Source organism: Neovison vison, chromosome 12 (genome assembly GCF_020171115.1).
Source record: "Neovison vison isolate M4711 chromosome 12, ASM_NN_V1, whole genome shotgun sequence".
NCBI classification, from domain to species: Eukaryota; Metazoa; Chordata; class Mammalia; order Carnivora; family Mustelidae; genus Neogale; species Neogale vison.
This window is the reverse complement of record NC_058102.1, coordinates 100,216,647-100,240,702: the sequence shown is the minus strand read 5'-3', so window position 1 is coordinate 100,240,702 and position 24,056 is coordinate 100,216,647. Positions and strand designations below refer to the sequence as shown.

At 45.3% G+C, this 24,056-nt stretch overlaps 2 protein-coding genes across 3 annotated transcripts in view; both read left to right on the top strand.

Annotated features, from left to right (window-relative positions):
• The window catches only part of SP1 (Sp1 transcription factor), a 42,753-nt gene extending 34,203 nt beyond the window's left edge, over window positions 1–8,550 (top strand). The window contains exons 4-6 of the mRNA XM_044228883.1: window positions 2,031–2,199; window positions 4,922–5,121; window positions 6,464–8,550. Of these exons, the coding sequence (XP_044084818.1) occupies window positions 2,031–2,199; window positions 4,922–5,121; window positions 6,464–6,777 (683 nt within the window). The 3' untranslated portion in view covers window positions 6,778–8,550. The remainder of the gene's footprint in view (window positions 1–2,030; window positions 2,200–4,921; window positions 5,122–6,463) is intronic.
• An 8,691-nt stretch (window positions 8,551–17,241) lies between these two features.
• AMHR2 (anti-Mullerian hormone receptor type 2) lies at window positions 17,242–23,116 on the top strand. Of its 2 annotated transcripts, XM_044227300.1 has the most exons (11): window positions 17,242–17,443; window positions 17,739–17,921; window positions 18,164–18,355; window positions 18,622–18,693; window positions 18,880–19,004; window positions 19,119–19,349; window positions 20,912–21,026; window positions 21,169–21,341; window positions 21,544–21,691; window positions 21,858–21,994; window positions 22,907–23,116. In XM_044227300.1, the coding sequence occupies exons 1-11, from the start codon at window positions 17,371–17,373 to the stop codon at window positions 23,114–23,116; spliced, it is 1,659 nt and encodes a 552-aa protein (XP_044083235.1). In that variant the 5' UTR covers window positions 17,242–17,370. The 2 variants fall into 2 exon arrangements, with proteins under 2 accessions (XP_044083235.1, XP_044083236.1); XM_044227301.1 differs by lacking the exons at window positions 21,544–21,691; window positions 21,858–21,994.
• The last annotated feature ends 940 nt before the right edge of the window (window positions 23,117–24,056 follow it).

Here is a 24,056-nt window from a genome sequence, read left to right as displayed (position 1 = left end):
CCTGGATGGTACAGTTGGTTAAACACTGGACTCTTGGTTTCCTCTTGGATCATGATCTCAGGGTCCTAAGATTGAGCCCCACCTTGGGCTTCCATGCTCAGGAGGGAGTCTGCTTAAGACTTTCTCTCCCTCTTCCTCTCCCCATCCCTAGTAAAATCTTAGGGATGCCTCGGTGGCTCAGTCCGTTAAGCATACCGCTCTTGGCTTCTCCCTCTGCCTGTCACTCCCCCTCCTTGTGCGCTTGCTCTCTCTCTCTGATAAATCTTTAAAAATAAATAATGACATACATACATACATAGAAGTGGTAAAGTGAGAAAGAAATCATGAGGAGAGTTTATTATTAGGCATAGTAACTCAAAATTTATGTTGCTGCACTGAAGAGTGGAGAATAGGTACCGAAGTAAAACCAAGAGCTGAGATTTGTAGATACTGTTTGTTTCTTTATACAATAGATAAAAACAAAGCAGGACAATTTAAAATCTCCATTTATAGGAATCTTAACTGTGGATAGTCATTAATTTTTTTACAAGTGTTTTCACAGATGAATACGTACTGTTAGTTGATGCTTTGAGGTTATGTCACCTCTTCCTTTGAAACATTACTTTTGTCCATTGGCCTAGAGAAGTGTTTGAAAATGTTAAGTGTGGCCTGTTAGTGCTTCATAAAATAAGTATACTGCATCGTGACCGTCTTCTGTAACAGCACATACCTTTATCTCATTCTTTTTCATGGGTGTATAGTGTTCAATTGCATAAGTTTATCATAATTTACTTAATTACTCTGTGTATACCATTTGTTTTTACTTTTTATAAAGTTATAGAAAATATTTTTGTCACATATTTTTGTATACTCATGAGTACGACATTGCTTATTCAAAGTGGAATTACTTTGAAGATACACATTTAAATTTTTTTTTAATGTAATTTTATTTTTTTAAGTAAGCTCTGTGTCCAGCATAGAACTTGAACACACGACCTTGAGATCAAGAGTCACAAGCTCCACCGAGCCAGCCGGGAGCCCCTAAATTTTTAATAATATTGCCAGATTGGACTTCAAAATGTACTGATTTATCACCACCTATATATAAAAGTGCCTATTTCCTGGGACACCTGGGTGGCTTAGTCTGTTAAGCATCTGTCTTTGGCTCAGGTTATGATCCTGGGGTTCTAGGATTGAGTCCCGCATTGGGCTCCTTGCTCAGCGAGGGGCTTGCTTCTCCCTCTGCCTGCCTCTTCCCCACCGCCTGCCTCTTACCCGCCTCCGCTTGTATCCTCTCTTTCTCTGATGAATGAATAAAATCTTTTTTTAAAAATGCCTATTTTGGGTGCCTGGGTAGCTCAGTCGCTAAGCATCTGCCTTGGGCTCGGGTCATGATCCCAGGGTCCTGGGATCAAGCCCCACATCGGGCTCCCAGCTTGGCGGGAGGCCTGCTTCTCCCTCTCCTATTCCCACTGCTTGTGTTCCCTCTCTTGCTGTTTTTCTCCCTGTCAAATAAATAAATAAAATTTTTTTAAAAATGCATATTTCCCCATGTCCTTACTAATGCTATGCATTGTTATTATTAGAGTTTATACTTTCCATGTTTTTTTGTTTGTTTTAACTTTTGTGATCTATAGATGAAAAGCTACAAAAGTCCTCTTAGAGTTGCATTTTATTTTTTATTTTTATTTTTATTTTTTTAATTATTTATTTGACAGACAGAGATCACAAGTACACAGAGAGGCAGGCAGAGAGAAGGAGGGGAAGCAGGCTCTCCGCCGAGCAGAGAACCCGATGTGGGGCTCGATCCCAGGACCTTGGGATCATGACCTGAGCTGAAGGCAGAGGCTTTAATCCACTGAGCCACCCAGGCGCCCCTTTATTTTTATTTTTTAAAGATTTTATTTATTTGAGATTTAAGGATGGATGGCACTATCAGTAAATGTGGCTTCAAAGCTGTGACAAAATGGTGCTATAAATGTAAAATGTCACTGAATTGACCACAGCTTGATGGTCTTCTCTACCTTGATCCCTTTTTCTCTTAATTTAAGGTGATCATGGAGCTCAGCTTGGCCTCCATGGGGCTGGTGGTGATGGAATACATGATGACACAGCAGGTGGAGAAGAAGGGGAAAACAGCCCAGATCCACAGCCCCAAGCTGGTCGGAGGACCCGGCGGGAAGCATGCACCTGCCCCTATTGTAAAGACAGTGAAGGAAGGTAAGTTGACCCAGTCAGCCCAGTCTCTTAAGAGTATAAAGGAGAAAAATTAATGGATTTGGAGGTAAGCAAAAGAGGGTTAATTTTTTTAACATTTAGGACTTGGCAGTGTTGCAGAGGAACCAGAGATAGTACAATACATTTGATTTGATTGGGTTATATTACAGGATTTGGGTTCCAGTTCTGATCCTTTCATCTACTCTAAGACCTTGGGCCTTAATAGGTGCCTGCCTTTTCCAAAGATAAGGCTAAAATCACATGGAGCCAACTGGTCAGATGATTGTTACCATATGTCTGTTTAGAGATGGTTTAACAAGGTTGCTTATAAAATAGTCTTGGAAAGAAAAAGAAACATACTTACTATAATGATTTTTTTATAGTGATTGTGTGAGAATGGTAAGAGTTTACAGAGTTTTATTTTCCCTCACAATAGACAGAAATGTTTACTCCAGATAGAAAATTCTTCCATCAAAAAGTCTAATGTGTCATACAGAACAAAGTTTTGGCAAATTTTTCTTAATAGTAAAATATTTAGTTTTATTCAGTATTATCTCTGGAAATTTCCACATTATATTCTTTTTCTTTAATTTACCACTTTTGAAAGAAAATAGAAAGCCATACAGATTTTTTTAATGCCTTTGGAAAAAAGTCTGTTTAAGTTTTGTCCCAACAAAATAAGCACAAAGATCCAAAAAGATACAAAAATAAGAAGAGCACCAAAACTAAATATAATTTGAGTCCTTTTTAGGTTAACCCTACATTACAGGAAAAATCTGGATCAGAAATACTGAGGGGTACTTGACTGGCTCAGTCAGTGGAGCATGTGATTCCTGATCTTTGGTTTGTAAGTTCGAGCCCCATGTTGAGTGTAGAGATTACTTAAAAATAATAAAATCTTAAAAAAAAAAAAATAACAGCAAACCACTGAGTACAATAGAGTTTTCATCTAATAAAACCTAAAGTGGATTTAAATTTTCAAAGGAAGCTCTCTGATTTCCACCTAAGTGTGATTTCATTTTTGTTATGGTTTTTTTCCCCTCTGCTGTTAAAACCCAAGAAAAGTCCCTCTTAGAAATTTCCCCAGTGGCCACTAATGGATCACACATGGAACAAATTGGTTTGGCAAAAACATTTCAGAGCTGATTCCAGGGAGGAGCTTAGGAACTGCTTCATATAGGGGATATATGTATATAATTTTTTTTTTTTTTTACATTTCCTCTTTTTTTTTTTTTTAAACATACCTTGAATTAGGGTTTTTATTCCTCTGATTTAACTTTTATCCAGCCCATCTTCCTCTACTCTGAAGTCCCTGATAGTGCTCCAGCTTTTCAGCTTCTAATTAATCTTCTAATCTTCATCATTTGGCTCTTGACATTTATTTTAGGAAATAGGTTCATAGTTGTAAAGTATCATGATTCTTTAAAGTTCTCCACCAGGTGTTTAAATGGAGAGACCTTTTGGTCCTTAAGTACGTCCCCAGCCAAAAAATGTACCATATTCACTGTTCCCATGGAAAATGCTTATGTTGAGATTTAAACTTTGTGAAAAATACAAGAAAGTGCCTCACAGACTTTACAAGTCTTGAGAGCAATTAATCTCTTCACATGTCAAACATCAGAAGGATTAAGGAATAGAAAAACAGGAAAGAGTAAATATCTGGTAGAGAGAAAACTTAAAACTTGAATTTGGGGTATTAAGAATCAGAATCAACTAAAGATTTATCTTTTTACTTTATTTTATTTACTTATTTAGAGAATGTGAGTGGGGGTAAGGGTAGGGAGAGGGAGAATTTCAAGCAGACTCCACGCTGAGTGCAGAGCCCAGTGTGGGACTTCATTTAACTACCCCAAGATCATAACCAGAACCTAAATCAAAGTCAGATGCTTAACCAACTGAGCCACTCAGGCACCCCTAAAGATTTATCCTTTTTTTTTTTTTTTGATTTTTTTAAAGATTTTTATTTATTTTATTTATTTGACAGAGAGAGAGAGAGAGAGAGAGAGAGAGAGAGAAGCAGGCTCCCTGCCGAGCAGAAAGCCCGATGCGGGACTCGATCCCAGGACCCTGAGATCACGACCCGAGTCGAAGGCAGCGGCTTAACCCACTGAGCCACCCAGGCACCCTAAAGATTTATCTTTTTTATTTATTTATTTATTTATTTATTTTTAAACTTTTTTTTTTTTTTTAAGATTTTATTTATTATTTATTTGACAGAGAGAGATCACAAGTAGGCAGAGAGGCAGGCAGATAGGCAGAGAGGCAGGCAGAGAGAGAGAGAGAGGAGGAAGCAGGCTCCCTGCCGAGCAGAGAGCCCGATGCGGGACTCGATCCCAGGACCCTGAGATCATGACCTGAGCCGAAGGCAGCGGCTTAACCCACTGAGCCACCCAGGCACCCCCAAAGATTTATCTTTTGATACTAAAAAGAAGTCTTCTCTTCTTTCTTTTCTTTTCTTTTTCTTCTTTCTTTCTTTCTTTTTTTTTTTTTTTAAGTAAACTCTACCCCCAACACGAGAATCAAGTTTGTGACCCCAGGATCAAGTGTTGCATCCTCTACTGACTGAGCCAGCCAGGTGCCCCAAGAGAAGCCTTTTTTTTTTTTTTTTTTTTTTAAATAAAAATTTGGGTTAGTTTTGAGTGGGTCAGGTAATAACTGCTGACACTGGGGTTCTTTAATTTTTGTCTCTGGAATGCATGATGAATAGTTGTGTTCTTATTTTTAGGGGCTCTGGGGATCCTGGCAAAAAGAAACAGCACATTTGCCACATCCAAGGCTGTGGCAAAGTATATGGCAAGACCTCACACCTACGGGCACACTTGCGCTGGCATACAGGCGAGAGGCCATTCATGTGTACCTGGTCATACTGTGGGAAACGCTTTACACGTTCGGATGAGTTACAGAGACACAAACGTACACACACAGGTGAGGAGCAGCCTGGGGAAGAGAGAAATGGTTATAGAATAGAAAACACAGAATGTTTATCTATGAAATAATTAAATTTCTGGACAACTTAAGTTTGAAAGTGAAGGGGTAGAACATAAATGGAATTGGAGTTAATCTGGAAAAATTTTCAGAAGGGAGGGGCTAGGTTTTTAGTGGGTTTTTTTTTTTTTTTTAAGATTTTTTTTTAATTAATTATTTATTTATTTGATAGAGAGAGATTACAAGTAGGCAGAGAGGCAGGCAGAGAGAGAGAGGAGGAAGCAGGCTCCCTGCTGAGCAGAGAGCCCGATGCGGGACTCGATCCCAGGACCCTGAGATCATGACCTGAGCCGAAGGCAGCGGCTTAACCCACTGAGCCACCCGGGCGCCCTAAGATTTTATTTATTTGACAGACAGAGATTACAAGTAGACAGAGGCAGGCAGAGAGAGAGGGAGAAGCAGGCTCCCTGCTGAGCAGAGAGCCCGATGCAGGGCTGGATCCCAGGACCCTGGGATCATGAGCTGAGCCGAAGGCAGAGGGTTTAACCCACTGAGCCACCCAGGTACCCCTCAGTGGGATTTTTAAAGGAAGATCATGGCCCTTTATTATTCTTAGTCTCAGTCCTGCCTTACTTTTCGGCTATAGTCCTTCCTTTCTTTTTTTTTTTTTTTTTTTTTTTTTTAAGATTTTATTTATTTGACAGAGATCACAAGTAGGCAGAGAGGCATGCAGAGAAGAGAGTGGGGGAAGTAGGCTCCCCACTGAGCAGAGAGCCCAACATGGAGCGTAATCCCAGGACCCTGAGATCATGACCTGAGCCAAAGGCAGAGGCCTAACCCTCTGAGCCAAAGGCGGAGGCCTAACCCTCTGAGCCACCCAGGCACTTCTCTTTTTTTTTTTTTTTTTTTTAAGTTTTTATTTGACAGTTTATTAAATTTATTTTTATTTGACAGTTTATTTATTGAGTTTTATTTGACAGATCACAAGTAGGCAGAGAGACAGGCAGAGAGAGGGGGAAAGCAGGCTCCCTGCTGAATAGAGAGCCCGCCTGATGTGGGGCTTGATCCCAGGACCCTGAGATCATGACCTGAGCTGAAGGTAGAGGCTTAACCCATTGAGCCACCCAGGCGCGCCTAGTCCTTCCTTTCTGAGTAATCTTTGAGCTTTACTTATTTTTCTCCCCCCACAAAGAACAAGATACTCAATAGATTTTTCTTGTTTTTATTACCTAAGAGTGCCTGATACTCTGTTTAATGTAGTTTGAAAACAGTGAATTGAACAAGTAAGTACCCTGCTTCCTAAGATGTCTGTTTCTTATCTTCTTTCTCTTCTTTTACTAAGGTGAGAAGAAATTTGCCTGTCCTGAGTGTCCCAAGCGCTTCATGAGGAGTGACCACCTGTCAAAGCATATCAAGACCCACCAGAATAAGAAGGGAGGCCCGGGTGTATCCCTGAGCGTGGGCACTTTGCCCCTGGACAGTGGGGCAGGTTCAGAAGGCAGCGGCACTGCCACCCCTTCAGCCCTTATTACCACCAATATGGTAGCCATGGAGGCCATCTGTCCAGAGGGTATTGCCCGTCTTGCCAACAGTGGCATCAACGTCATGCAGGTGGCGGATCTGCAGTCCATTAATATCAGTGGCAATGGCTTCTGAGATGAGGCACCCAGGGCCAGAGACGTATGGGCCATACCCATCAACCCTGGGATGCAAGGTAGCATGGGTCCAAGAGACATGTGGGAGAGAGAGCCATGAGGCATTAAAATGCATGGTGGTGGGAAGAATTGGGGGAGGGATACAAGAGAAGAGATGGGGTCTTGGCACCCACCTGTATCATCAGTACCTCCTTAAAGTGGGAAACATTAGTGAAAATTCTGTTGGTGCCACCCTTTGATGAGCATTTGTTTGACCCCAACCAGTTTCTTAGACTTCTTACCCAAGCCTCCCCTTCCTGCGTTTCCCTTCTCAGCTCCCCCATGATGGATCCCCCCCTTTCCTAAAGCCATCATGCCTTGATAAATATATATGATCATTGAAATACTTTTTAACAAAAAACAGATTCTATATTATATATATATTATATATATATATATAAAAGATATATAGAGATGCATTTGCAGGGGTTGGCTGGGAGGAGGAAGGAGACCATTCTGTGACCAAAATACCTTGGTCATTTTTTTATATTGCCTTATTTCCCTATGGCTGAGCCTTGTTGTGACACATCAAGCTTTTCTATAGATGTTGTCTTGGCTTCCCACCAGATTAAGCATTCATATGCTCTGCTTTTAGTTTATATATACATACATAATGTTTTTCCTTCCTTAATTTTGTCTTTTTATTTGGGATCAGCTTCTTGCACTCCTTTCTTGACTCAACCTTTCTGTCTCCCTTTCTCTCACCTGATCACTTTATGTTTTGGTTTTGGTAATGATCCCTGGATGAGGCACTTCTGTCAGTCTTTTAAGGTCCTTGGTCCCAGCAGCGGAATGGAGAGCCTTGAAGCCCAGGCTGATGCTTGAGGTAGCTGTGGAGAGAGTGTTCAAAATACTACTGACGCAGGCACCCTCTTGGCGCTGGAGAGTTCAAGGCATCTCTCCTTATTAGCTGCTCTGAGCATCAAGAGTCTTTCTATGGAGTTGTACAAGAGACCCTTTAAAGGTTATAATCTGGGATCAGTTTGTATAAACTGTCACAAAGTGGTCAAGAAACAGGTAGGGGCTTTCAGTAGGAAAATGTTGTGCCCAGAAGTGGAAGTGACTCATGGAGTGGTCCAGTTCAGGAGTTAGTGGAGTATCTGGACTTTTGTACAGCTGTCTTCCAAAGTAGCTCTAAGCTTTTTATGGGTTTTTGAGTTCACATTCTGAAAGGAAATGCACTTCCTCTTTTGAACATCCCCCGTAGTTTCTTTTTCATGTTATTAAGGACCTTCAGCCAATGAATCTGTTCCGGGTTTCCATTCTGCAAAACTCCAGAGCATGCACAAGTGGCAAGGCAGTGGTTCTCTTGATCTTTTCCCTTAACTCTTCCTTGGGTGGTTCCTAAGGGAAAAGGAAGCACATGATCATGGGAATGATAGCCCAGAACAAAAAAAAAAATCTTGTCTTACCACTGTGGTTTATAGGAGAGATCGGGAGACACCATCCTGCTTTCTCCATGGCCTGATTCCTGAAGAGACTGATCCAAAAATTATAGCGGCAGGGAACTCTTAGTGCATTTGGCACTGAGATTTAAATGCAACCAGAGTTGTCCTCAAGGCCCAGCCATTAAAACGTTGCCTCTCTTGACCTTCTGGTATCTTGTCGGAGAGCTTTTCACTGTGAGGAAGTATGGAAATGGCTGTGTGTATGTGTGTAATCTGTTAGGTTGGGGATAGGTTTTCTGTTAGCCTATACTAAAAGAGACCTGCAATAAAAAATTGCCCTGATCTGATAGAAAATGAAGTGTTTGTGTATGACTGTGTGTGAATGTGTGTTTGTGCCTGTATATATCTACACACAGATGAGAAATTATATTTGAAATTGTTGGAAAATCAAATTCAGCTCAAAAATGCCTTTCAGGCCCATTACCTAGAAATCTGTCTTAAAACCTGGGTATGTTCCTGAGGTCATTTCTTTGCTTATGCTAAATTAGTAATAATTAATGATGGGGGATATTCAACTGCACTTTTGAAGAAAAAACTATTTTTGTGTTTGAAAGTGAAACCAACATCCAGATCTATACCAGAGTCCTAGTTTCTTTCATAAATCTTTTTACCTTGATTACAAATAGATGATGCTATGATTCTACTATATATTTTATATCAAATCTATCCAAATTAGGGTCTGGGTAATTTTGTGTTGTTTAACTTGAAATATAATTACTGTTGATACTCTAAACAGTAGTTCGCTCCATTTGGTCCTTTATCTGCAGACTTAATACACTCAGGAACTATTGCAAGGAACTTTCCCCAGATCAAATTCTGTTAACACTGTAGTAAAAGTCATCCATGTCCAGCCACTTATCACACACCCTTTATTCCCACTGAAAGGCAGAACTCAGAACCTGTTATTTTATGTCTATAATCATGTACATAGGCATCTTTTGGAGGAAAGGGGCAGGATAACTCACCAGAGTGTGCAGTATTTTGCTAGAGCATTTCAAGGAATGGAATCTTCCCCAGTATGAAATTAATTTGATACAAACTAGCTTAATGATGCTGAGGACTACAGGTGTTTAGAAGGTTATTTGATGATTTTCTCTGGGATGGGATGCTGGTTTACCCTCAACCCCGTTCACGAGCATTGCTGTAAGTGAATTCATAGTCCGTTCTTTCCACTTACCTACCCTCTTTCCTTATCTCCAAGGAAGCTCCAGATCCAGTATCTTGTTTGGCACCCAAACTGAAGCAGCTTCTGCTCTTGTCTCCCAGCAGCAGTGAGCCGCTCAGTCTTTTCCACAGGGAGTTAGGAACCAACATTCCTTGAGTCATGAGCTTATTGCTGAAAATCCCTTTCCCTGAACATTTGGCCAGCAGAAATTAATGTAACTGACAGGCATATTGATTCTAAAGTTTTTTTCATGAGTTGCTTTTTTATTTAAAATTTTTAAATGACCAAACCTTTGGGGCAGGGGATGCCCAGAGGAGTGGTAATAGTAAAACCCTGATTCCCTTGTCCATTCAGGTTGCCCATATACATTCATCTGTGTACCATTTAACTGTCTCATTTTTAAACCAGAGCAGTAACAACCCACACCAGCTTCCTTCAGGGACCTCCCAGCTAGCACCCTGTTTGTGGGTGCTGTGCAGAATGCAATTTAATGGATATTTCTCAGCCTGATTCAGAATAAACAGAACCCTTGATCTAGAAAGTATAGACTGAAGTGTGGGGTAAAGATTATGATTGGGGGAGGGTTAGAGACAAAAGCTGTAAATTACTATGGCTGATTGATTTATTTCTACTATATACATATATATATATATTTTTTGCTTTTGTATATCCTATATAGGAAACTAAGCATTGTATTTTTTTAACAAATCTGAGAAAGCACTATGAACTGCAGATGTTTGACTTTCAGAATATATTTTGTATTGTTAATATCTTCACATTGTGTGAATACTGGAAGCTGCAGATCTTTGCTAGGACGCAATAAATTTATATACTTTTTGAGGGGTTCCTCGGGGGGGTGTTAATCAGGCCCCTGTTATGCTTTGGGGGAGTCCTGGTGCTACTTACTTAGACTTTTCATTCAATTGTAAGTACCCTGATGCCTTTTGGACCTCAGGATCAGAGCAAACAACTTTTAAGATCCTGGTACCAAGGAAATGCGGATAGTCTAGCTGCCTCAAGTAAGGGGCTCTTAGCATAGCTCTCCTTCCCCCTCTTCAAAGCTGGGTAGCCTCTCGGGGTGGAGAAGAGAAATGTGAAATCTCAGAGTTTCATCTCCCTTAAAAGAGAGCCAGTAAGTTATATGCAAGGATGAAAGGTGGCAGCAGTGGTTTTGGGGAAAGGGAGGAGGATATGGCACTCTTCCAGTCCCGGAAAACATTGCTTTTGGAACTTCTGATAAAACATGGGCAGGTTATTACTTTTGTTTGGGAGCCTGTGTTCTCTCTGGTGCCTCTCTTGGCTCTCCTCCTGGGGTACAGACCTCTTCTGGGAGGATGAGCAGACCAGCTTTGAGGTTGACATGTTTCTTTTCTTTGTCTGCCTTCCCTAAACACCAGCCCACAGGAGGACATTAAGCAGCCTTAAGCTTAAATTCCTACTCCCTCTTCCCAATTTGGCTTACTTCCCTTAGAGTAAGGGCTAGGAAGGGATAAAAAAGGGGAGTCCCTGGCTTCATTCCTCTCCTAGGTCTTTTCCAGTTTGATTTCCCCAAATCTAGAAAGATTTCCTCTGCCACGTTCATTTGAGAGAAATGAGTACATTGTCCTGTTTTCCTTTTTCCTTATCAAACAGCCCCAGCCTGCCTTCTCCCTTTTAAGTGGGAAGAGGTGTGGTGATCTGTTCCCTCAACTCCCTTCAGTATCCAGAAAAAAAACAAAAACATAACAAATGGGGTTAAGCTGGGGCTGCAAGTGAGGACTCTGTTGATACCTCTCCTGGGATGTGTGTTTTCCTCTCTCTCACCTTCAGGAATTACACTGTGCCTTCTCCACAAAGGGACATGGGCTTTGTCTACCCAGCCCTACACTTTCCCAGCAACTGCTCTTGAACAGCGTGGACAAGGGCAGGCCTTCACCTTTTTCTCCCAGTGGCATCCCATAGCCCTTACCTGGAGTCTAGGGCACAAAGACTTAGGGGAAGATGGGAGAAATATGCTGAGATTGACCTGAGGAGACCCTTTGTACACACACCAATGGCAGCTGCCCCAGAGCCTGCTTCCTCTTAACCCAGTCTGTCATCCTCTGGGAGGGAGGGGCAGCGCTCCAGTCTCTGGTGCCTAAAACAGGTTTATTTCTCTTTTTCAACACTGGCGATAACCAGTCTTCATACCACGGTGGCCTTTTTAAACCTCTTAATAGTTTCATGCTGTGTTTGTTGTTGATTCCAATCCAGTTATCACCAGGGCTGTGTGGGGAAATACTTTTAAATGCTCTCTCCTCGTTCTTGCTCTTTTTTCTGCCCCCCCGCCCATCTTGTGTATGTATGATGCTAATCTCTTGTCTTTAAGTTTCTTCTGCTCTTTTGTATCTTCCTTTCTTGTCTCTCCCCCTACCTTTTGTCTCTGGGTATTTTGGGGCTTTTTTTTTTTTTTTTTTTTTTTTGTACAAAGATTAGTTTCAATGTAGTCTGTAGCTCCTTTGTAAACCAATTAAAAAAGTTTTTTTAATAAAAAGCCATGTCTCTGGTGTGTTGACAGGGTGGGAATGGGGAGAATATGGTTATGGCTTCATATACTGTACCCAAGAAAGTTTTCCAGGTATATGGTTGTGCTACCATACATGTTAATCAGTGCAATTATCCTATACTTAACTCCCAGGCAAACAATTTCATGACCAGATCCGTGTGCATTGAGGACATAGAAATGTGGAGGACCAAAAGGAACAGGGCAGGTCCAACCTCTTAAAAAAATAATAATAATAATAAGCTTTTAGTTTGGAATGCTTTTAGATTTAAAGAAAAGCTACAAAGATGGTACAGAGAGATTCCATATACTTTACTCAATTTTTTCCATTTTAACATACTATTGGGGTATGTTGTCAAATCTCCAAAACTGATGCTGGTATAATACATTAGCTAACTGCCAGGCTCTGTGTTTCACCAGTTTTCCACTGATGTCCTTCCATTCCAAGATCCATTCTGGGATGCTACATTGCATTTCATTGATATGCCTCCCCAGACTCCTCTGGTCTGTGACAATTTCTTAGCCTTTTCTTATTTTTCATGACCTTGACAGTCTAGGAGTATTGACCAAGTATCTTGTAGAATATCCCCCAATCTGAATTTGTCTGATGTTTCCCTCATTCTGAGACTGAGCTTCCAGGTTTTTGGAAAAAATACCACACAGGTGAAATGGTGTGAAATGCCTTTCTCTTTACATCCTCTCGGATGCCATGAGAGCCACATGACATCACCAGTGCTAACCATCACCCTGGTTAAGGTAGAGTGTTTGCCAGCTTTCACCACAGTGTTTCCCTATTCTTGGGAAGCAAGTCAGTAAGTCTAGTACACCCTTAATGGAGTTGGTGGGAATTAAGTTTCCCTTCCTAAGGGAAGTAAGTAACTATATGGAGTATTTGTAATTCTCTGAGGAAACTGTCTCTTCTCCCTGCATTAATTTATTTTAGTATATACTCATGTGTTTTATATTTAGATTGTACATTATTTTCATTGCTCAAATCACCCCAGCTTTGGGCACTGGAAGCCCTTCCAGGTTGGCTCCTGTGTCTCTGATATATCTATATCCTTTTCCTTTTTTGAGCACTTTTCAAAGAATTTTCCAATACACAAGATCTGAATCATCTTGTGTATTGGAAGACTTCCCTTGTATTTTCCCAGCTCCAGCCCTAGAATCATCCATTTCTCCAAGGAGCCTTAGTTCTTTTTATTGGAGAATGATATTCAAAAACTAAGATCTGGTCCTGACATATTTTATATTCGGTTAATACCAGCCTGTGTCTAACATGATCGAATCTGGATTATGGCCCCATCTGAAACTGAAATTGAAGTTACTTTGACAGTCTTTCCAATTTCCCATCAGCCTATGGCTTCACTTCCCTCCCTACCTGTCCAAGAATCCTTAGTCACTCCTTTATACTGTGGCTACCAGCATCCCCAACTACTTGGCTCATTTGACTCCCGTTGCTTTTCAATCACTTAGCCATGGGTGAACTCAGCCATCGGATTTCCTGTTTAGCCATTAGCAATGTATCATTTTAACATTTGACTTTATTGAGGGAGTATTTTTTTGGTTTGAGGTTTGGGTTTTGGGGCTTTTTTTGGGGGGGATGTAGCCCTAAATGGGCCTTTAATAGCAGTATCATCTAGTCATTCAGTAAACATTTATTGGGCCCTTGTCCTAGGTACTGAGCTAGGTTGAGGATAAAAAGTAAGGCAGCTCCTGCCACCACATACTTCATGGTCTGGTGAGTGAGAGATCATGAATTGTAGGTTTCCCAGTCCTGACCCCACTTTGTAATAGATGCTTTACTTCCTATTTCATGGAGAGAACGTAAGCATGAATTTCCTCAAACTTCCCTCTCTTATTTTTTTTAAAGATTTTATTTATTTATTTGACAGAGAGAGATCACAAGTAGGCAGAGAGGAAGGCAGAGAGAGAGAGGAGGAAGCGGGCTCCCTGCTGAGCAGAGAGCCCGATGCGGGACTCGATCCCAGGAGCCTGGGATCATGACCTGAGCCAAAGGCAGAGGCTTTAACCCACTGAGCCACCCAGGCACCCATCAAACTTCCCTCTCTTATAAGCAGCCATATACTTACCAATTTACCTCCTTATCTTTTCTTGGGAGAGAAAGTTTGCGTTTGCAAGGTCAGCCTACTACCTGTGCTCTTAACCTCATTTCCTCGTTTTGATAGTATTTTCCCCTTCCATCTTCAGTTTCTCCTGGGTTCCCTTTTATCATCCTATAAGCATGTTAAAATTCTCCCCCTGTCCCTCTGCTTCCACTTCAAGCTTCAGCTCCAGTTCTTTTCATTTCCAAAGTTAGTCAAAGTAGTTGATTAATTTTTCTCTTCTTTTAATGAGCCCCTCAGGCCACTTTGTTCAGCACCTATCATGTACAAAATTGTTTCTTACGGACATCAGCAATCTGGTTGCCAGCTCTGGCGGTCTTTCAGTCATTTGCCTCTTAGACCTCTTGCAACCATGTGCATCTTAGAGCTTTGTTCCCTTGGAGTGTAAGACTGATTGTCCTGATTCTCCTTCATAGTCACGTCTTCCTCTGTCCCTTAAATATTGGTGTCCCTGTCTTGTGTCTTTACCCTTACTCTACCTTTCAACCCCTTAAACGAGTTGGATCCACTCTTTAGGTATCCCAAATTTTAAGCCCTGCCTTTTCTCTCAACCTGACAGACTGCTTACAGGACATTTTTATCTGATGTCCCACAGATAACTCAAAATCAACATGTAAGAAGGGGAAATGATTCTTTGTGTTCCTCATCTCACTTAACAGTAGTAATACTGTTACTTGATCATTTATACTTGAAACCTTAGAACCATCTTTTAATTCTCAGTTTGAAATAACCACATTTAAAAATAAAATCTTAAAAAAATACCCACATTCATTTGATTACCAATCAATATATCTCAACTTTTTCCTTTTTTATTTCCACTGTCCTAGTACTCACCATAGCTATGGCTCAGATCTCATAATCTCCCTACTTCTAGTCTCCCCAAACCCTAGTCATCCATCTTCCACATTGCCACCAAACCCCTCCCTAAAATCTTTTGCTTTCAGGAAAAGTCTAGTCTCCTTGATAAAGACCTGAAAACCTTTCCAATCTGGTCCCAGTCTTTTCTTTCTCAGAAAAGACAGGCTGAGACTTAATATTTTCTGAGTTGAATGAATAAAGAACTCATCTTAGCCCTGTAGACAGGGGCGGTCAAAGGTAACTTACTGGGCCACTGCAGACTTGAATCAGGATCCTGATGAGGAAAGATCCTTGTGTATGTGGAATCCAGGGAGACTGTTTCAATGCTGAGGTCCTTTCTCAGGACCTTCCTAATCCCTCAGCATTCAAATTATTACCCCTTCTATCACCACCTCACTCCATAAACCTGCCTGGGATGTTTCTGTCTTTGAGAGGAGTCATCATCCAAGATTTTGGGTGAGGAGGCGGCCTTCCTGCCTCATCCTTATTTTGTTCCCCCCTGGAGGAGGTAGTCTCCTAAAACACTCCAGACACAAGAAGTTATTTGACCTTCAAGTCCCCACCTGCTCTCCAGCCCCCCAAACTTATCTGATCTGGGAGCAGGAAAATAGCTGTAACGAAGTCCAACATTCCATCTCACTGACAGGGTTCTGCAGACTCCCAGAAGGTCCTGGGGAGGGATGGGCAGCTGTCCATCTGCCTCTGGCCCTGGTCATTCCTCCGGTTGCTCCTTCACAACTATCAGAGCTTTTACTCTCTCCTTCGTTTCTGCAGGCTTCCCAGGAGAACGGCTCCAGAATTAGAGAGTTAATACCTGTACCCTCAATCCTGGTCTAAGCCAGACTATTCCCAGAAAGGGTTTCTAGGCAACCACCAGGGGGACAGAAGGCTAGGAGAATGGAACCCATCCCCTCTGACTCAGATTCTCAAGGGAGCCAGCTGCTCCCAGGTATGGAAATGATTACCTATTAATGTAATGTCTTACCCTGGGGAAGAGTCTGGTGCAGTTAGACTCCTGTCTCCCATTACAGCACAAGTTATAAACTTCTTCCATCTCTGTGCGGACATTCACGCTGCACACCCTGGGCTCTGCCTTCACATTATACAGTCCCCACCACTTAATAAATACAGGAGATGGACTATGGACATCAGTCATCAGAGGAGGCTGAAGCACCCTTAGTTTCTCCTATGTCTGCTGACCTCTGGTGGCGGTAGTTTGAACTGTTTCCTCCCTTTCTAGTTCATAGCGGGCTGGCAGGTAATGATGTTTATTTTCTCAACAATGTAAATTCTAACATTCAATTATTGTATCAAATGGAAATATTTTTTTAAAGATTTTATTTATTTATCAGAGAGATAGAGAGAACACAAGCAGGGGAGCAGCAGGCAGAGGGAGAAGCAGGCTCCCCACCAAGGAGGGAGCCCAATGCGGGACTCCATCCGAGGACCAGGATCATGACCTGACCTGAAAGCAGACACTTAACCAACTGAGCCACCCAGGAATCCCTGGAAATATTTTTTATTGCTGAGTTTTTTGTTTGTTTGCAGGCATCATAGACTAATGTGAAGAGTAGGGCCTGGGCTTGGACTCAGACTTACCTAGGTTCAAATCCTAGCTCTGCTATTTCCTAGCAGATTGACCTTGGGCAAGTTACCTAAGCTCAACTTTCTTACCTGTACAGTGAAAATAATAATAAATAGCTCAATGGGAGAATAACATGAGTTGATTGTAAAATGCATAGCCCTAGCTATGCCCTAGCACATAGGTGCTCAACAGAAGTGTTGTGGGTTTTGGGTTTGATTTTGTTTTGTTTTTACCTTCTCTGTTTTTTTTTTTCAGTATTTGACTCAATATGATTTTTCAAATTTTGGTAACATAAAATTTTACCATTATACCCATTTCCAATGTGACTCTTTAAAACTATGAGAAATTTTATATAACTTTTTTCTGATTCTGAAGTTTGGAAACTGAGGTCAACTTTAGTCTGTGAAGCCTCTCTTTGCCCAGAGAGCTGCACGTCTGAGCCCTGAAAAGAAGGAATCTTGGGCACAGTTGAATCCCTCAGTTGACCTCACTCTGGTTTCCAGCCTAGAAGGGCTGACAGGATCCAGCACTTTCTTCCAGGGTCAGCAAAGGGCAGAGGCCTGAAGTTAGGCATCACAGGGTTCTCAGCTGGGCCTCTAAGACCCCCTCCTCCCACTTTGCAGAGAAAGGAGGCGGCTGCAGAGAAGAGGATATGAGCTCCGTTCTCTGCTCCTCCCTCTCCTTGCTTTTCCCCACACCCATCTTCTCCCCCACAGCAGCCATCTCCCTCACAGAGACTGGGAAGAGGGAGGAGGGCAGGGTTGGGCACTGAGGGATCAGAAGCCCTACAGCGCCCTATATCTGAAGGAAGCTCTGGCCAGGGCAGCTGTGCTGGTTCATGCTCACTGCCTCATGCTGCTTGTCCCCTCCAGCATGATGCTGGGGACTCTGGGCCTTTGCGTACTATTTCCCACATCTGTGCGAGGTAAGTGTCGGGGGTGGGGGTTTTTTCACTCACCCACTGAGGGAAAGGGGGACTTGAAGCAGCAGCCACCCCTCTGGAAGAGTGAGTGGGGTGGGTGAGTGAGGGCAAAAAGTAGAGCCATGTGTCCCCATGGTGAGGTCAGGTTCCAGACCTCTGCTGACCCTGTTTCCTCTTATGGCATTACCATGCTGGCCCTGGGATATGAAACATGTTTTGTCTCTCCTTTTGGCTGCTGCTTTTGCCCCTGCATTCACTACTATCTTGAACCTTCCCCTCTCCCCACCCTGGGCCACAGCACTCCCAAGCAGGCGGACCTGTGTGTTCTTTGAGGCCCCTGGAGTGCGGGGAAGCACAAAGACACTGGGGAAGCTGCTAGATGCAGGACCAGGGCCCCCCAGGGTTATCCGCTGCCTCTACAGCCGCTGCTGTTTTGGGATCTGGAACCTGACCCAAGACCGGGCACAGGCGGAGATGCAAGGTGAATGGCAAAGTATACAGCAGGTGGAAGCTAGGGTGGGAGTCAGGTACATCCTGGGGTGGGGGTGATGGCAGCGGGAGAGGAGGAGAAATGGAATATGCAGAGGGAAAGAAAAGCCCGAATGAGATGGAGGGGATGCCTCTGATAGAGAAGGGGGTTATCCTCTGTTTCCAGACTCTGTTATGCTCGCTCGCCCTCTCTCTCTCTCTCTTTCTCTCCTCTTCTAATCCCACCCCAATCAGGATGCCGAGACAGTGATGAGCCAGACTGTGAGTCCCCGCACTGTGACCTGAGCCCCCGAGCCCACCCCAGCCCCAGGTCAACCCTCTTCACCTGCTCGTGCGGCACTGACTTCTGCAATGCCAATTATAGTCATCTGCCTCCTCCAGGGAGCCCTGGGACTCCTGGCTCCCAGGGTCGTCCCACCGTCCCAGGTAGCCATGCAGTGTGCTGGGGTCTGTTAGGGGCTGGGGCCCAGGTTAGGGTGAGAGGTAGAACCAGGGCCAGTTCTCACTCTACCCCCATCCCAAGTTTTCTTCCTCCTGGCCTTGAGAAGTTGGTTGCCCTGGTGACTGGGAGATAAGGGGCTTGTGACCAAGGTGGGGGTGGGTCCAGAAGCAAGTTCTCTAAGGAGGGGGAAAGGAGTGGAGTGGATTTGGGGCAGGGCTCATCCAGGCTGCATTCTTGCTTTAATGTCTAGGCGAGTCCATCTGGATGGCGCTGGTGCTGCTGGGACTATTCCTGTTCCTCCTGCTGGGCAGCAGCATCCTGGGTACTAATCTACTTCATCCATCCCTTGTCACCCCTGGTCACTGCCCCAAAGCTCTTGGCCCTTTCCAGCTTCCCCTGATCCCATGGTTCTAAGATCTCTACAGCCTGAGCCCATTACCTCCCACAAAGCCCCTTTCTCAATCTCCATGCCTGTGTGCCCTGACCCAAGGGCTCTTTTCTGCCCCAGCCCTGCTACAGCGAAAGTCCTGCAGAGTGCAGGGTGGGTCAGCGCCAGAGCCAGAGCCAGAGCCGGAATCAGGCAGGGACTGGAGTGCTGAGCTGCCCGAGCTGCCTGAGCTGTGTTTCTCTCAGGTGCCCAGGGAGTGGTGGGGACAGGTCCTCTGGTCCCTCCTGGAGGGAGTGCTGGGGAGGAAGACTGGTCCTGATGCGAGCTGAGGCTCGCACCCAGCACTGTGTTTCCACCAGGTCATCTGGGAAGGAGGTCATACAGTGGTGTGGGCTGGGCAGCTGCAAGGTAAACTGGTAGCCATCAAGGCCTTCTCCCGGAGGGCTGTGGCCCAGTTCCAAGCCGAGAGAGCGTTGTATGAGCTGCCAGGCCTACAGCACGACCACGTTGTCCGCTTCATCACCGCCAGCAGAGGGGGCCCTGGGCCCCTGCCCTGTGGGCCCCTGCTGGTACTGGAACTGCACCCAAAGGTGAGGACAGAGGGGCGTCTGTGTGTCTCTGCCTGTGTGTGTATAGGGGTGCCGGGCTGGGGGACAGCAGGGGCCAGTTTGCGCTTATTCTTCTGCTTCAGATTTCCTCTTATCTAGAACATGAAAAATGATTTTTTTTGTTTTCTTGTTTTTTTTTAATTAGTCAAGAAATACTTGCTAATATTTTTTACTCATGAAACATAGAGAAAGAGAAATCAAAGCCACTCATATTCCCAACCTTTTTTTTTTTTTTAAAGATTTTATTTATTTATTTGACAGAGAGAAATCACAAGTAGACAGAGAGGCAGGCAGAGAGAGAGAGAGGGAAGCAGGCTCCCTGCTGAGCAGAGAGCCCGATGCGGGACTCGATCCCAGGACCCTGAGATCATGACCCGAGCCGAAGGCAGCGGCTCAACCCACTGAGCCACCCAGGCGCCCCATATTCCCAACCTTAAGGAAAACCAACGTTAAAGAAATATCTCAAGGCACAGCCCTCCAAAGCCATTTACACACTCGTCCAACGAGTACTTATGAGCCTTATGAACTGTATGCCTAACCTCTTGGGCTAAGACAAACAGCCTCGTCCCCGCCTTTGTAGATTTGAGAGAGTAGTGGGGGAGACAGTAGCGAATCAGGTAAACACAAAAATAAGCGTCAAATGTCAAGTGTGCTAAGTGCTGAGAGAGGAGGTACTGTGAGAGAAGAACAAGGGGATGTGTCTCGAGGGAATGATCATGAACAGGAAGGACGAGGAGGACAAGGTAGGCAGGGACCAGGCTGCCCCATCCCTATGGACCATCTAAGGACTAGGGACTTTATTAGCCCCTGTAGTCCTCTCCCTCTGAAATCCTGAATTCAGAGAAGTCTGCTCTTTGACCATGTGCCTTAATGCCTAGTTCAACAACGTCTGCTTTCCTGAGTTGGTTGGTTGGTTGGTTGGTTGGTTGAACCTCCCTGGCACACTGAAGTCATGTGTGTGGAATGAGGGACATAAATGCTCCTTCCCTTCCCGGTTTCCCACTTGCTCCCCTCCTTTCACTCTCCTTCCCAGAGGCTCTTGGAGGAGTGGATGCCTAACACCGCAGGCCAGGTGGTTCCTGGGCAATACCACTCCTGGGCTCGCCCTGTCTCTTCCGCTTCTGTTGGTGTCTCAGGTCCCTAGGCCGGATAAGGTGGTGACTCGTGAGTGACCCTAGAGTCAGACTGCTGGGGTTCCAGCTCTACTTGCTTCTCACCAAGTGACTTCCAGCAAGTTTACTTCATTTTCTTTCAAGCTCCTCGTCTATCAGAGGAGTGACAGGCCCCTGTCTCCTAGGGTTGTGAGGATTGCAGGAGGCCTGGCACAGTAAGCACTCAGACACTTAACTAGGGCTACTGGTTTCCCGTCAGTTTGACAGAGGCACTTTCTCATTCCTCCCCTGCCTCTTGTCTCAGCCTGGATGGATCAGCATGTCCATCTGCTGGGAGAGGTAGGGGGAGGTCTGTAGACTGATCTCTGCTGCCCAGGGCAGATCGGCCACCTCCAGCTTATGTGTCCTCCTTTTCTCTCTGCTGTTCCCCAGGGTTCTCTGTGCCACTACTTGACCCAGCACACCAGTGACTGGGGAAGTTCCATGCGGATGGCACTGTCTCTGGCGCAGGGCCTGGCATTCCTCCATGAGGAGCGCTGGCAGGATGGTGGGTGAGCTGGAAGGAGGAAGCCATGGAATCAGGACCACACCGCTGTGCTTCTGATTCTCCCTTAGCTTGGAGGGGAAGAAGTGGGTCCAAAGAGAAAGGAAGAGGACCCATGCCCCTTCAACCTTGGCTTCTCTCACAGGCCAATATAAACCACCGATCGCCCACCGAGATCTGAGCAGCCAGAATGTGCTCATTCGGGAGGATGGGTCATGTGCCATTGGAGACCTGGGCCTCGCCTTGGTGCTCCCTGGCCTCTCCCAGCCTCCCACCTGGGCCCCTACTCAACCCCGAGGCCCCGCTGCCATCATGGAGGTGAGTACTCTGGATGACGGTGAGGCCCGGGATGACGGCAGTGTTGCTGATGAAGGCACGCTCTTTGCTGGGGCAATGGAACAGCAGTACTTCTGACGTTTAGGACGTTGCTGACTCTAGCTGGGGGGATACTGCATGGACCAGTGTTGTGGCAAGGCTTGCCAGGGAGATGACTCTTGGCCCTCCACGTCTTTCTCTCCAGGCTGGCACCCAGAGGTACATGGCGCCAGAGCTCTTGGACAAGACTCTGGACCTACAGGACTGGGGCATGGCCCTCCGACAAGCCGATGTGTACTCTCTGGCTCTGCTCCTCTGGGAGATCCTGAGCCGCTGCCCAGATCTGTGGCCGGGTAAGGATGGGTATGACCGTTCCCCCTTTTCCCCCCATAACTAACCCACCCATTCTAGATGCACCTACCTCCTGATGCAGGAAGTTCTGCCCTTCTCCCTCTTGGACTTTCCATGAGGAGGCACCCCAGGACTAGTTGACATCTAGCCCTATGTGCCTTTCCTCAGATAGCAGACCACCACCCTTCCAGCTAGCCTATGAGGCAGAACTGGGTAGCACTCCCAGCACCTGTGAGCTGTGGACCTTGGCGGTAGAGGAGAGAAGGCGGCCCTGCGTCCCACCCAGCTGGCACGGCTTCACCACAGTAAGAACCCACCTGCTAGTGGGCTGGGGACCTGGAGAGTGTGGACCAACCCATCTGCTCCTCTGTCCTCTCATCTATCCCCACTCCTGTCTCCTGTTCAGCTGGAGCTGGGCAGATTTGCTCTATACCTTGGCTCATCCCTTCTGCCATAAGTCTCACAGCCCATTCCTGAAACAGACACCTTCCTCCTGCTCACACTTGCCTGGTCTGTCTCTCTTCCTCTCCACCAGTCCTCTCTCTCAGTCCCCTCCTCCAGGAAGGCCTCCTTAGCTTCGCTTCTGCCTGAGCTCTGCTCCCAAGATGGCTCCTCTCCTGGTACAATGGAGCCCAACGTTCAATCCAGTAATTCCTTGCCCTGTCCCACACATTCGTGTTTCCACCATGACCCACTAAAAGCCAGTCCTGGGGCGCCTGGGTGGCTCAGTGGGTTAAGCCACTGCCTTCAGCTCAGGTCATGATCTCAGGGTCCTGGGATCGAGTCCCGCATCGGGCTCTCTGCTCTGCAGGGAGCCTGCTTCCTCCTCTCTCTCTCTCTGCCTGCCTCTCTGCCTACTTGTAATCTCTGTCTGTCAAATAAATAAATAAAATCTTTAAAAAAAAAAAAATAAATAAAAGCCAGTCCTGGGTGTAAAGGGTTAAAAAGGTGGCCAAACAGTGAAATATCGGGGTCTGTATAATTAGTTTCCTAGCCGGAAGCCCCTTTCCCTGCTACCTGATCTGTAATTTCCACAGCACAAGTATCTTTGGGGTTAACCATTGTTTGCCTAAGACCCTGGTCACCTGAAAGGAAGAGGAGTAATTTCCCATCAACATGTGAAGTCATTAACCTGCACTAGCTCCTCAGAGGAAAATGTGGACCCTCTGAGGGCCACTGAGGATCCCAGGATTAAGCCTCCTTCCTGTTCTTCCCAGGACCCTGGCGGCCTGAGAGAGCTGCTGGAGGACTGTTGGGATGCGGACCCAGAAGCAAGGCTGACGGCAGCGTGTGTCCAACAGCGTCTGGCCGCCCTAGCCTATCCTCAGGAGGCCCGCCCCTTCCCAGAGAGCTGTGCCCAAGGCAGTCCACCTCTCTGCCCAGAAGACTGCCTCTCAGGCCCTCCCCATGGCCATCCCCCCTTGTAGGCCTCAGTAGAACGTCTGCTACTTCAGCCTCCAGCAAGGCCTTTGTTCCGGGGATCCTCCCACACTGTGTCTCACCTGTAAATGTGCAGCTTATGTATAATCTCTGTACGTGCAAACATAAATCTGGTGCTCTGATGCCTGACTGCTGTGCCTCACCAGGGCCTTTCCAACCTGCCGGTTGCCTAGATCGTTCTCTGGGCGTCCAGTATAGGGCAGTCCCGATTGGGGCCTGAGGGGTGGGTGTGCATAGGAAAGAGATAAAGTCAGCTTTATTTCCCTGTCCTTGGGCCTTCCTGTCTTCCAGGGATCCTGGGCTCCTCCTGTCTCTTTTCTTTTCCTTCACTATCATAAGCCTGCTTTTGGTGGGATCAAGTGGCGGTCATTGGGGAAAGATGAACTCGTCGGTCTGTAGCTGCCCAGAGACACACAACTCCCCTTGCTGGGAGATTGCGCGGGGTCCTGAGGCTTGAGCAGGAAGGCCTCACAGAGCACACAGGAAACTTGCTGTTCAGTGAGCAGTTTTCCAGGAGAGGCGGGGTCAGTAGGTGGAGTGTTGCATGGTGAGGGACGAAACTGCAGGAACCTGGGGAGCAGAAGTGTAGGGTGTGTGGAGGAGAGAGATCAGAAGTTCTGTGGAAAACCGTAGGCAAGGCCTTGTGAACTCTACTGAGTTCTTCCTTCATTTCTTTTTGTGTCTTCTCTATTGGCTTTTCTTTCCCAACCCAGGCCCCTTTCATACGCCCCACAGAGACTTTTCACGCTGGGTGCCTGGTTTATAGCCTTCATTCAGTTTCTTTTCTTTTTCTCTTTTTTTTCTTTTTCTAAAGAGTTTTTTGTTTGTTTGTTATTAATTTAAGTAATCTCTATACCCAAAATGGGACTTGAACTCCTGACCTCAAGATCGAGTCGCACGCTCCTCTGACTGAGCTAGCCAGCTGTG

Bases quoted from the DNA above. Each gene is read 5' to 3' on its own strand.
- AMHR2 (XM_044227300.1), top strand. From the start codon at position 17,371: ATGCTGCTTGTCCCCTCCAGCATGATGCTGGGGACTCTGGGCCTTTGC. The intron at 17,444-17,738 runs GTAAGTGTCGGG...CCTGGGCCACAG, and splicing joins ATTTCCCACATCTGTGCGAG to CACTCCCAAGCAGGCGGACC. The intron at 17,922-18,163 runs GTGAATGGCAAA...CACCCCAATCAG, and splicing joins GGCACAGGCGGAGATGCAAG to GATGCCGAGACAGTGATGAG.